General features: G+C 40.9%; 1 protein-coding gene across 4 annotated transcripts in view; it reads right to left on the bottom strand.

Annotated features, from left to right (window-relative positions):
* ccdc90b (coiled-coil domain containing 90B) overlaps positions 1–12437 on the bottom strand; it is a 33243-nt gene extending 20806 nt beyond the window's left edge. The window contains exons 1-4 of one of the 4 annotated variants that reach the window (XM_069890976.1): positions 12068–12437; positions 9835–9951; positions 7117–7220; positions 1342–1443 (exon numbers count right to left, since the gene is read on the bottom strand). In XM_069890976.1, the coding sequence (XP_069747077.1) occupies positions 1342–1443; positions 7117–7220; positions 9835–9951; positions 12068–12164 (420 nt within the window). In that variant the 5' untranslated portion in view covers positions 12165–12437. The remainder of the gene's footprint in view (positions 1–1341; positions 1444–7116; positions 7221–9834; positions 9952–12067) is intronic. The other 3 variants (XM_069890975.1, XM_069890977.1, XM_069890978.1) reach the window with 3 other exon arrangements.
* Between the last annotated feature and the right edge of the window lie 270 nt (positions 12438–12707).

Below are 12707 nucleotides of genomic sequence, written 5' to 3'. Positions count from 1 at the left end.
CGCTGAAGAGCTGGCTCTGAATGGGCAACTAAAGCGGCATCGTCTGCAAAGAGTAGTTCACGGACAAGTTTCTCTTGTGTCTTGGTGTGAGCTTGCAGGCGCCTCAGATTGAAGAGACTGCCATCCGTGCGGTACCGGATGTAAACAGCGTCTTCATTGTTGGGGTCTTTCATGGCTTGGTTCAGCATCATGCTGAAGAAGATTGAAAAGAGGGTTGGTGCGAGAACACAGCCTTGCTTCACGCCATTGTTAATGGAGAAGGGTTCAGAGAGCTCATTGCTGTATCTGACCCGACCTTGTTGGGTCATTACTAATGGAAGAAACAAACAGTATTTATAAAATTCCAACTTACCTATTAGAAATTATTAGAATATGCAAGAATATTTAGTCACTGAAACTAATAATTGACACTTATGGTGATGCAGGCCTGATCACACTAAAAAAACATATTGATGCAGAGCTTTTTGTAACTGCATGCACCCTCAAGGTGCCTTACTGTCAATTAATTACATTTTGAAGTGTATTGCTATGAACTAGGAATCACAGCTACCAAACTATTCACATCAAGGATTAACAGATGGGATGACGAAGTAATCCCCGGCCGCCTTCCGGTGCTTCCAGCCCTTGGAGACCAGCGGCACCGGGTCCAACTTGTCGAAGACGTGGCCGGCACGCTGGTTCAGATGAGGCCTCTTGCCCACGATGAGCAGGCGCCCAGGCCTGGCCAGGCAAATAAAAAATAACTTAGAAAAGGATTAACAGATGGTAATATGAAAACAAGTGAACAACCTGTTTTAATGGATGTCGTCGATATTAAATATTGCTCAGGTCATTGGGGAGAATTCCCACTATTTCAAATAACGCTATTAGATCTTGAGGATAATGTCCCAGGGTAAATTGTTATCCAAATTGATCCATAATATCACTTACAGATACAACTCTTACCAATAAGAGCTAAACCAGGTGCAAATAATCTTTTTTCCCCCTCTTAAAAACTGTGCAATTGCAAAAGACATTCACATCTAATGAAATCAAGCAGCAATTTGACCCAGTGAAAGTGTCAAACTCTGTAATTGAGGGGGCTAGCTCTCCATGCACTGAACAGTAGAAGTTTCTGAGTCAGGAAAAGTGAAGATGTGCGTGATATCGTTTTTCCAAAATGTTTTCACCCTCTGTTCCTGCCACTGAGATTTTTTCAAAATGCTGACCTTCAACAGGGCATGGTGGGGGAGGGGGGTGGCGATGGTTATTCATATAAAGCTAACACTGTTAGTGGAATGATGCTGTGTGATGCACAAGGAGGCATACCGTATAGTGTTACAGTTCAGTTTAAAGTCATACCTCATTTTCCATCCTCAGACTTGAAAATTCACTTTTCTCCAGAATAACCATGTCCTTTCTTATCGAGTCCAAGTGGGCCATGAGTTGTTGCAGCATTATTTCCTGAAAGAAATATATATTCCAATCAAATGTTCATTTCTGCAGACAGGGAAATGAATGACCCAGTAGGTTTTCAAATTCTGTTTTAATTGCACCTGTCAGCTCCATCAGTGATGATAATCTCATTTCCCCCTCACTGTCTGACGTAACCAGCCACTGGGCTATCCCAACAACCCAGCATTTAGCTCATAAGAGGATGCCTACAATTTCCACTTTCCAGGACTCATTTTCCATGTTCCCTTCCACTACTTGGCTCCAGTTCCCACGCTCTTTTTAAACTCACCTGGTTCTATGGGCTGCCTTCCCATGAACCTTTTTAATTTCCTTCCCCATTCCCACCTGTCCGTCACAGTCTCCTTCATTTGCATGGTGAGGCAAAATGCAAATCTGAAGAAGAGCACCCCATATTCAACCTGCACCATCTCCAATGCAATGGCATGAATGTAGACCTCTCCAATTTCAGCCATTCTACTCTCCCCTCAGTTCCTTTCCCTCTTTTCCTCATCCACCAACGTTCTCTCATGCACATCCTTTTCTTACACCAAGGAAAGGCCAAATCTGATTAACATAGAAACCACATGTGATAAACTTCAGATGTTTGAGAGCCACAAGATAAGAAAAAATATAACCTATACTCTTGCATGCATAATTTATTACAAAAAATTTATATAAATATTAAGAAAATAATGCATGCAAGAATATTAATTCATGTAACTAGTTTTTAAACTGCTAATTTGTATGTTTCAATAATCAAAAAGTACACATATACATACCAAACATTTTCAAAATCCCGACTGATTTTCTGTGGAAGCGATAGAGACTGATTTATTAAATATATTTAAAATACAGTAAGATCGATTTTTGCACCCTGGGGATTGAGTGTTATAGGGGAAAAGGCAGAGCTAGGTCCATGGCCAGATCAGGTGTGATCTCATTAGGAGCAGGTTTGATGGGCTGGATGGATGACTCTTGCTCCTGTTTCTGATGTGTTCTTTGTGAACACTGCCACCACTGGTTACTGCAGATACCTGTACCATTGCAGTGTCTACAGCCGAGCGCACGAGGTAAAGCTGGCTCCTGCAGCAGGGTGAGGCGGGGGCCCAAAGTTCTGCTCCTCCCCATTCCACCTTCCGCTCCCTTCTTCCCAGTCGCTGGCGGGTTAGGGGGAGTGGCTGCTGGGAGCGGAAGCGCTGCCTGGTGCTGACTCTCCAGCTGGTGGGGCCAGGACTTGCCAATGGCCAGACAGGACATTCACTACTGCTGCCAGCTACAACTTTGTCCTGGCTTGGCTCTTGGATGAAGTTCTCATTGGGGACCCCCTCCAGCCTCTCCTCCATATCTCTGTCATCTTGATTCCCTGAATTTTGCTTGGTTTGTCCCTACAAAATGTAACACCTCTGTATTAAATTCCATCTGCCATTTTTCAGCCCATTTTTCCAGATGGTCTAGATCCCTCTGAAAGATTTGAAAGCTTTCCTCACTGTCAAAACAACTTCAATCTTTGTGTCATCTGCAAATTTGCTGATCCAATTTACCACATTATCATCCAGATCATTGACAAACAGCAGTGGTCCCAGCATCGATCCCTGAGGCACATCACTAGTCACAGGCCTCCATTCTGAGAAGCAATCATTCACTACCAATGTAGCCAATGTCAAAACCAGTTGACCATCTCCCCATGGATACCTAGCATTTGAACCTTTCTGAATAACCTCTGTAATCCATCACACCTCCCATGTAGGACCTTGACAAAGGCCTTACTAAAGTCCATGTAGACAACATCCACAGCTTTTCCTTTGTCAACTTTCCTGGTATCCTCAAAAAACTCCATAAGATTGTTAAACACGACCTACACACAGCCATATTGACCATCCCTAATAAGTCTCTGGCTATTCAAATACTGTACACCCAATTCTGAAGAACACCTTCCAATAACTAACTTACTACTGATGTTGGGCTCACCGGTCTATAATTTCCAGGGTTACTTTTGGAGCCTTTTTTTTTTAAAACAACGGAACAACATGAGCTACCCTCCAATACCATATTTGTAGCTAAGGACATTGTTAAATATTTCTGCCAGAGCCACTGAAATTTTTACACTAGTCTCCCTCAAGGTCCGAGGGAATATCTTGCCAGACCCTGGGTAGTTATCCATCCTAATTTGCTTTAGGACAGCAAGCACCTCCTCCTCTTTAATCTGTATATGTAACATGACCTCACTCCTTGTTTTCCTTATTTCTTTAGACTCCAGTTTCCTGAGTTAATACTGATGCAAAAAAAAACATTTAAGATCTTCTCCCATCTCTTCTGGCTCCATACATAGCTGACCACTCTGATCTTCAACCAATTTTGTCTCTTACCATCCCTTTGCTCTTAATATTCCTGTAAAAACCTTAGGATTCCATAACAGGATATAGTTTTAATTAAAGGTTGACACATTGAAAGGAGCAGCACAGACAGTATCCATATGAATACAGCGCCAAAGATTCATAAAATAGAGCTTAGTGGTCATCAAAAGAAATAACTAGTGATAACTGGATTATAACAGATAACAGGTAGCTCATGGCAAATTGTTGCAAATGTTAGGGATGCTGCTGAATTAGATCCTTAGGGCCCTGCCACCGACTTATCCAACTGTTTCAGAGACATTGCTTTATTATGAGAGATCAGAAGTGGGCTATTCACTAAAAGGCTATAGCCCCTTTCACAATTTTCCGAACATAAAACTGATATATCCCGACTAGTAATGGAGCAGGTCAGGGCTGACAATATTTATTTATAATATTTATTTGCAATGACAAAACTTCAAGTACTTCATGAAAAAACTTCTTGCGAAGTGAAGAGGGAAGGTGCATATATGTGATACTTAATAAAAGTTATATCAACTGCATGGTTGCAGCTGATATAACTTCACCTGACTCCCTCAAAAGCTGTACCACAATAAACAAGGCACATTACCAGCATTTTTTAGGGCACACATAAAAATGCAAAACAAGGACAGCAGTACTCAAGATAAAAATGCCCATTTTATCTGCATTCCTGCTTCCTGAGCTCAATGTCCACCCATAAGCCCTTTTCACACTTGTCAGTGATCCAAGAAATTAAAGGCCAATTGGCCTTTAAACTGTCTAGTGGGAAAACAAAATCATCTCATGCCGGGGATTGACAGCCTTGACCATTAGAACAATGCCCAGCGTCTGCCAACGCTGGTGTTACAATCAGACAAGTGTGAAACGGGCAATTGCATTGTGGGATTGAAATGACTCAAGTTTTTGCGTGTGTGCAGGAATGTGAAGGAAGAAAAGTTTAAAATGAAGATATAAACTTTGCTATGGGAAAGTCACAGCAGGAAAGAGAGAGAGAGGGAGGGAGGAAATAAACAGCAATAGTGGACAATTTTTAAACTGTGGGAAAGTTGGTAGTGCTATTAGCGCACAATTTATAAAGACTGTGGGAAAAAGCAATGGTGGACCTGACTTCCCAGAATGCCCCTCCATGAATGCTCCGTGCATGCAGCCATGCATACAGCCCTTTTTCTGCCGCACAAACTTCTGGAAGGGGCGGTCCACCATTATTTTTTCCCCTCGGTATTTATAAATTCTACACGATAGTGCTACCAACTTTCCCACACCGTATAAATTGTGCGCGATAGCGCTACAAACATACCCATGCTGTATAAATTGTGCTACCAACTTTCCCATCCTGTTTAAAAATTGTCTGTTATTATTTATTGCTAGTACTTTCTCACGGTCCCTTATAAAGGTTTACATAGGTCTACACAACAACAAAAGGGGCTGAAGAGCTCATACTGTGCTGCACATAAAGCTCAATTATGCTATAATAAGGTATAATTAATTTTGTTCAAATATAAGATTTTATAATACATTGATCAGGATTTAGGGTAAGTCCACACCGGTAGAAGGTAGAACAGTTCTAACTCGGGGATGGCTTCTTGCAAGTGTGAAAACATTCAGCGTCCCAATTAAGAGTGGTCAAGAGTGAAAAGCCAAACTCCCATTCCCATCCCATGGCACTGAACGGCCAATTTAGTGGGATGCAAGTGTGAAAAGGGCTTTTGACTGGATGGTGTGAGCAACAGCAATTCCAAACCTCAGAATATTTTCCAGATAAAATGAAAAAAAAACCCAACAAATCCATTGGAGCAGAATCATTCTTAAGTATCATCCCTCTCAGATCTGAGACCATGCTATGTAGATCATATATTCATTGTTTATTCAGTATTGACTTAAAAAAAAACACTGACAATTCCATGAGCGCCAAGATTGGCCCAAAAACTGGAATGATTGATGAGACAATCAACTTCCCATTTATACCAACTTTAAATAAATTTCATCAATTCCCTTTAGATTCTAACACTCACCTACACACCAAGGACGATTAATGGTGGCCAAGTAACCTAATTAAGTGCAGCCATAGCAGTTAGCTACATCCTTGGTACAAAAACTATTCACATCATGATAGTACTTCACAATTTAATCTCCTCAACTGTAACCGCCATACAAGCACAGTCTTTATATATTAACTGGACTGTGTGTAAAAAGCAGTCCAAAGTTTCAGAGATAAACCAAAAAACTAAGGCGAAGGTAATCATTTTACAAAAATCTTATTATTCAAATAATTTATAATTTCTTCAACAATAAATGTTTGTTGTGAAGTAGAAACAACTGTTTTCAGTGAAGCAAGGATGGAGGTTCAGATTCAGGCAACAAATCCATTAGATGCAAGATCATTTATACCCCTTTTACACAGTGCTTGAAAGCCAGGTATTATCCGCCTTTTGAGAACTGTGTGAACATATCAAAGGCAGATGGGGGGGGAGGGGGGTGGTTTAATCTTACCCAGCTTTGATATACCAAGATAGGTAGTTTCGGAAGTGGAGCATATTGATGTTGGGACCAGTTTAAAAGCATTGCCATGCTACTGTGCTACACATCCTGCCTCTTTTTCTTCAGGGATTCAGCTTGCTGTGTAAAAGGACTCATGGACCCGGCTTTTCTTCTGTTCTGTGTGAACAAGCTAACCTGGCTTCCAGAGACAGGTCATGTATATGGCAATAACTTAGCTTTTCGGTGTAAAAGGCTTTAGATTCACACTGCTGTCAGACAATAGAGATTGAGCCATTTATATTCCTAGTTTCACCAACCAAGCTAAAAACATTTGAACATTCACCTTTATAAACACCAGTAATGTAAAAATGCCGGAGGAAGCAAATATATTTGTAATCAAAAGACTCAGAACATAAACAATCAAACAAAGCCACAAAAACAAACTACAGGTAGTTACATTCTGCAGATGGTGAATTAAGGAAAAGATTACACAGAAACAAAAAGAGAAATAGATGGTTATGAAACATATTTTCTGAAAAAATAAATTCAGAAAGTGGTTTTGCTATCTAATTCCCAGAGTCCTCTGGCTCTCATCTCAGCATTGGTTTTCTTGCTGTCAATATTTTACAGGAAAAGGGCATCAATTTGATTGATCTTTCATTTCTTTTTTTCCTTTATTTTCCAAGGATGTTAAGAGAGAATTTTGTCTGCGATATTTTTACATTTTGCATTGACTGATTTTCTAATTGTTTAGAATTCATTTGAACATTAGATAAATACATCTTTAAAATTAGTTTTGAGAAAATGCCCTCACAAGAGCTGCATCTACCTGTTGTGCTTTGGTTACCAAATCCTTGTACGTGGATTCCATATTTGCACCGGCTAATTTTGCTATTAATGTAACGATAGCCTCTGCTTGCTCTTTTGGAAAACCTGATCACGCAAAAAGAGAAAATTAGAAGAATAATTCCAAATAGGTCAATTGATTTGATGATGAAAAAAGTTGCAGATGGTAGAAGCCTGATATAAAACCAGAAAAGACCGGAAACTCTCAATGGGTCAGGAGGATCTTGGGAAAGAAAAACAGAATTAACTATCTCACCTCCCTGTTTTAACAAACAGTATCCAATATGAAACCTTAACACTCCTGACACTTTCTACTGATGCTGCCTGACTGCTGAGAGTTAGAATCAATCAGACTACTTCCTCCCTCCTTCTGTTCCTTAAAACATAAATTCTCATCAACAAAACTTTATTCTAAACTGAGCAATTAAATAAAATGGGTGACTGCCAGTAATATGACATCTTTCATACAAAAGGATATCCAAAGGCATGTTACAGCCACGTAAAGCTTTGACCATGTTGTCTCTGGATAACAGAAAATGTAGCAGGTTATTTATACAGCCAATACACAATAATGAATCAAAATCGGCTTTCATGTATTGGTTGAGGAATAAGCTATGACCAAGATACTTGGGAAAAATCCTCTGTTCTCTTTAAAAAAACAGAGAAGCATCCATCAGAGTGGACAAAGGCTCATCTAACGATCCATTTGTAGCAAACAGGTGCAATGTGGCACCTAATCACTTCATTGGAAAGATCCAGAAGGAGAGATTTAACCAGGTGGGACAAAGCTGACTACAATTGCAAGAGATAAAATTAGAAGGTTTTTACCACTGCAAAACTTTTTGTCAAGGATTAAATAAGAAAATTAAAAATTGAAAAGCTTTTCTAAAATATCAAAGTGTTAGTACAGCATGGGGTTAACAAGAACATGATGTTCCAGATGGTTTTACAGCTTGCTGTGGAATTGGAGACATGAAAGCAGAAGTCTGTAGATTTGGAGTCAGGACACTGGAGAAATCCACAGATACATCAATGCTCGGTAGGAAAAGAAATTGATTTGAACCTTCAATTAACTTGAATAGATGGGCCAAAGGTTATCTTCTCTAATCGTATCTTTTCCACTTTTATATTAACAGTCTTTTAATATGATAACTGTATTCAAAACTCAGCCCATCTTTACCCACCCTACTGAAAACATCATAGATTTTAATTTAAATAGCTATTTTAACGTAAAATTTCTCCATGGTACTTCACAAAACTGGAATCCTGCCAAAAACTGTCACTGAGTCAAGGGGGAGACAACCTTAGCCAAAATTGGATTTTGCTATTCAAAGAGCTTGTGGTTGGTTATGACTCATCTTTTCCTCAATTAGAGATGGTCAAGATCAAAGAGATTATATATACTGATGAATATTTTTAAATTCAGATGATAGAATATCAAGAGCAAGTGTGTGTCAGCTTGAAGTAGCGTGATTAGCCTGTTAGGCACTGGTATTCAAAGATAGGCTGGATAGCAAATGGGAATAAATATGAAGGGGAATGAATACAGGTATTTTGGAGCTATGCTGATGAGAGAATGGCTCCTGGGTATACTGTTACTGGGTATAGAAAATAAATGTTACATCAAAACCAAGATTCCTGATCAAGAGGGGGAGTTGATGGGGACCGGTAGGCATTAAGCAAAAAATTTCAATGTATGAAAAACAGAAGAATAGTGAATCACAGAAATGTATAGCAAAGGGCCCTTTCAACCCACCTCACCCAATCCTATCTCTGCTAAGCCCATTTGTCTGCAGTAGGCCTTTATCTCTCTGCACATTTCCTATCCAAGTACCTGCTCCACTGCCTCCTCTGGCATCTCATTCCAAGTCTTCACCATTTACCCCTCAGATCTCCTTTAAATTTCTCCCTTCTCATCTTAAACCTGTGTGAATTTTTAGTTCTAAATGATCTTTCCTGGGAATAAGATTCTGACTATCTATCCTATCCATTGCCCCCTCATAAATTTTATAAAATCACTCCTCAGCCTACTATGTTCTGTTCAGAATAAATCCAGCCTATCCCACCTCCCTTTCCTTTATAACAGGGGTTCCTAACCTTGTACCCCTTGGGCATTTTTATAGATTCCCATGTACCCCTAAAAATTAAGGATTAAAAAAAAAAGACATTGTGCAATCTGACTGCAGATTACAACACCATGTATTGTACAGTAGTGGTTATTCTCTCAGACCCAATGTACCCCCTGAAAAATGCAAATGTACCATTGGGGGTACATGTACCTCAGGTTGGGAACCCCTGCTTTATAACTACAGCCAACTACTCCAGGTAACATCCTGGTGAATATCTTCTGCACTTTCTCCCTTGCTACCACTAATGTGGATACCAGAATCATAATAACCCAATTAAATATGGAAAAGGAACTTTGGTTAGGGAGAACCAAAATTTATCAATGGAGTATCTGGACTAAGGTTTTACAGAAATAAAGTTGAACAGAGGAATTTTAGAGGAAGGATTAGCGCATTAGAAATGCAATTTTTTCTTGAAGATGTTTCCAAAGGAAGTAAGTCACCAAAACTGAACCTAAAAGGCATAACAATTGTAACAATGAATAAAAAAAATTTGAATGGTTGAATCTTAAAAAAAATACTGCAGGTTAAAATGAAATTCAAAAAATTGGAAAGGAACAGTGGTTTCTCCTCACCATTATTCTGCAGTTCCAGAACTAAAGCATGGGTATCAAAACACATTCTTTTCTGTTCTTGAGACAATAATTCAACTCTTGTGTCATAGGAACACAATGAGGTAGCAGCAAAAAAACCTGCAAACAGACAGAAAAAATCAGCTTCACCAGATTGCACTTGTCTAATGCCCCAGGCAGCCTTGCCAGGATGTATCCAACCTGAATATTTCCTTTGTTGTTTAAGGGAGGTGTCTACATAAAATTTGCATTGTTTAAGGTACACATAATTATCCACATAATATTTCAATATGCTAAGCCAATTAAACAAATAGATGAAGCTATGTTAACTCTTCTCACCTCAAACTGACTTCAAGTCACTAACAGGAAGGGAGTTTTAAAGTTATGGAAATGCTAAAAATATAGTAAATAGCTGATTGATAATAGGGGCATCTGCTATGGACAGTATATTTATCAGGCCAATTGCTGGTGCAAAGGATTAGTATAAATGATTACTTAATGGTTGGCATGGAAACAATGGGCCAAAGGGCTTGTTTTGGTGCTGCACGATTCTATATTCTGCATCTTCACTGGTTGCATGTTCTCCCCAAGTGCATTTACAGAAGATATGATCTCAGGTTCAAGTTCAATTTCAACTAACATCTGACAGTACATTTTCTTCTTCTGACTATCCATCCCATAGGATGATGATGGTACCCTTCAGTCAGTTTGTGAGCTTTGATACAGGGATACATCATTCTTCAGAAAAGAACAGCATGTGCGGGAATGGATTTTAGGTGAGTGGGGAGTTGCACAGGTCCAGACCTGCCCTCTCGACATCCCCTCCCGGATCCAGTGGCTGGGAGAAGTCCTGTTGCAGTGAATCGCCAGACCAAGCTTCGATGCAAGGGATGCCCTTTCCGTGCTTCACGGCACACACTCTTTGACAGGTCTTGTTTTTCATCCTGCAGAGGGTCGAGCCACCCTCTGCACCAGACGAGCCTGGTGGGGGAGCCAGTTTAGTTGCCAACCACACGACCATGTGACCAATACTGGGTTACTTGGAACCAGCAGCATTCAAACAAATGACCTGACAGTACATTTACAACCAAGGCAAAACAGCTTTTCACTGACCATGTTCCACACACCTTTCTAAAATACCTCTTATAAATGAAGCAAGTAAATTATTCCAGAATATTTGTGCATATTTATGATACAAGATCCAAGGTTCCAGGATACCTTCTATTAAAACATCTCCTACAGCGTGTGGACATAGAAAAGCAGCAATGATATATTTTTCCTGTAAAAATATTAATTCATTTAAAAGTGATTGGCTTTTCAGGAATAAATTCAGAATCATAGTTTTACAGTGTGGAAACCGAGCCCTTGGCCCAACTCATCCATGATGACCAAGTTGCTGCCTTTCCAAATGCTGATAGATCCTGTCCCTCGGAATCCCTCCGGTTACCTCACCAGCCTCCGGTTTGCTGGCTTATCTTTGCAGTTTTTCCCCAATGAAGGTTCAACATGTGTTATCTCAATTCTTCACAGGTTGCTAAGGTGTGCAAATAAATAGACCATCGCAATTTCTTCCTTAGCTTCCCAAAAGGTCGTGGGATACAGGCCTCACGGACTTTTATGCTGGTGGAGGCATCCTCTCTTTTTTCAAGACCCCACTGATTTTCTTGGCCTCGTCTGAGGTTGAGACCCGAGGATGTTGATGGGATTAACAAGTGCTCACATTGTAGGCTGCCAGGCACCCTCGTCAGATTTTAGTTTGCAATGATTGCACGAGTTTATCACCTTCCGACATCCTGCTTTCAGGGGAACGCGCGCGGCAGAAAGAGGCAACATGTTGAACTTGTATCTGTTCCGGGAGCGGGAAATGCCGCCACTCGTCACAGGCGTCCGCCAATGCAGGGGAGAGAGTGAATCCACCCCCACCCACCCTCTCAGCAGGTAGTCTCTGGAGAAAGAAGGTGCAGTAGGAATGTTGCGAGGGGTTCTGACGGCTGAACGACAACAGCAGCCGGGCAGCTCCTGGTTCAAACACCCTGGCTGAAGTTGCTGGAAAGGATCGTCAGGAACCAAGGAAAGTCAAAGCCAATGTCGTCTGTCATTTTAAAAAAAATGTCTGCTGTTATGCGCCTTCAGCAACTATCCCAAATGCAGACACGTGGTTCTACTTCCCAGTGCCAACTTTCTGTTGAGTCAATGCCCTACAAACTCTGAGTGAGACTCACTCCCTTACACTCACCGCGATTCAACTGTGTTCTGGGGCTTTCGGCGAATCTGTGTTGCAACCGCACAGCTCGGAAGTTGCAAGCTTGTAACCCAGCTTGTACCCGCTTCATCTTCTCTCCCTCAGCGCACAATCTTTAGCGAAGAGTTCAGCCCCGCCAAGATCCTATCAGTGTTTCGAGTCAACGGTTCAACCACATTTCCACCACCCTGATCTCATTTCCAGCCAGGAAACTCCCAGCCTGGCGAGTTCATTGAGAAATCGCAGGACTCCGACTGGCAACACCGTGTGGGCTGGAGTTCGAGTTACAGTCTGCCCAAGGTTCGTTCAAACCCAGCGCTGGGGAAACTCAGCAGGTCCCAAGGTAGCAAAGATAAAGATACATCCCGTTTCGGCCTTGAGCCCGTCGTCAAGGGATGCAAAGAGAAACTTGCTCATTTCTAATAAGGTTGTGAGAGATGAGTAAACTTGACATAAAAATATGAAAGATGGGGAAACTAGTACAGACATGTGGAGTGATGGATTAAACCAGTATGAACAGGCTAAGCATGGAAATTAGGATGCAGGAAGCAGAGTCAGCCTATGTAAGATAAGAACCTTCTAGTCCTTTCGACAGGATCAGTGAGCCCACCGTATGAATAAGATAAGGAGAGGT

This window comes from Narcine bancroftii, chromosome 7 (genome assembly GCF_036971445.1).
Source record: "Narcine bancroftii isolate sNarBan1 chromosome 7, sNarBan1.hap1, whole genome shotgun sequence".
In the NCBI taxonomy this organism is placed as follows: Eukaryota; Metazoa; Chordata; class Chondrichthyes; order Torpediniformes; family Narcinidae; genus Narcine; species Narcine bancroftii.
This window is presented reverse-complemented; position numbering and strand designations above follow the sequence as displayed.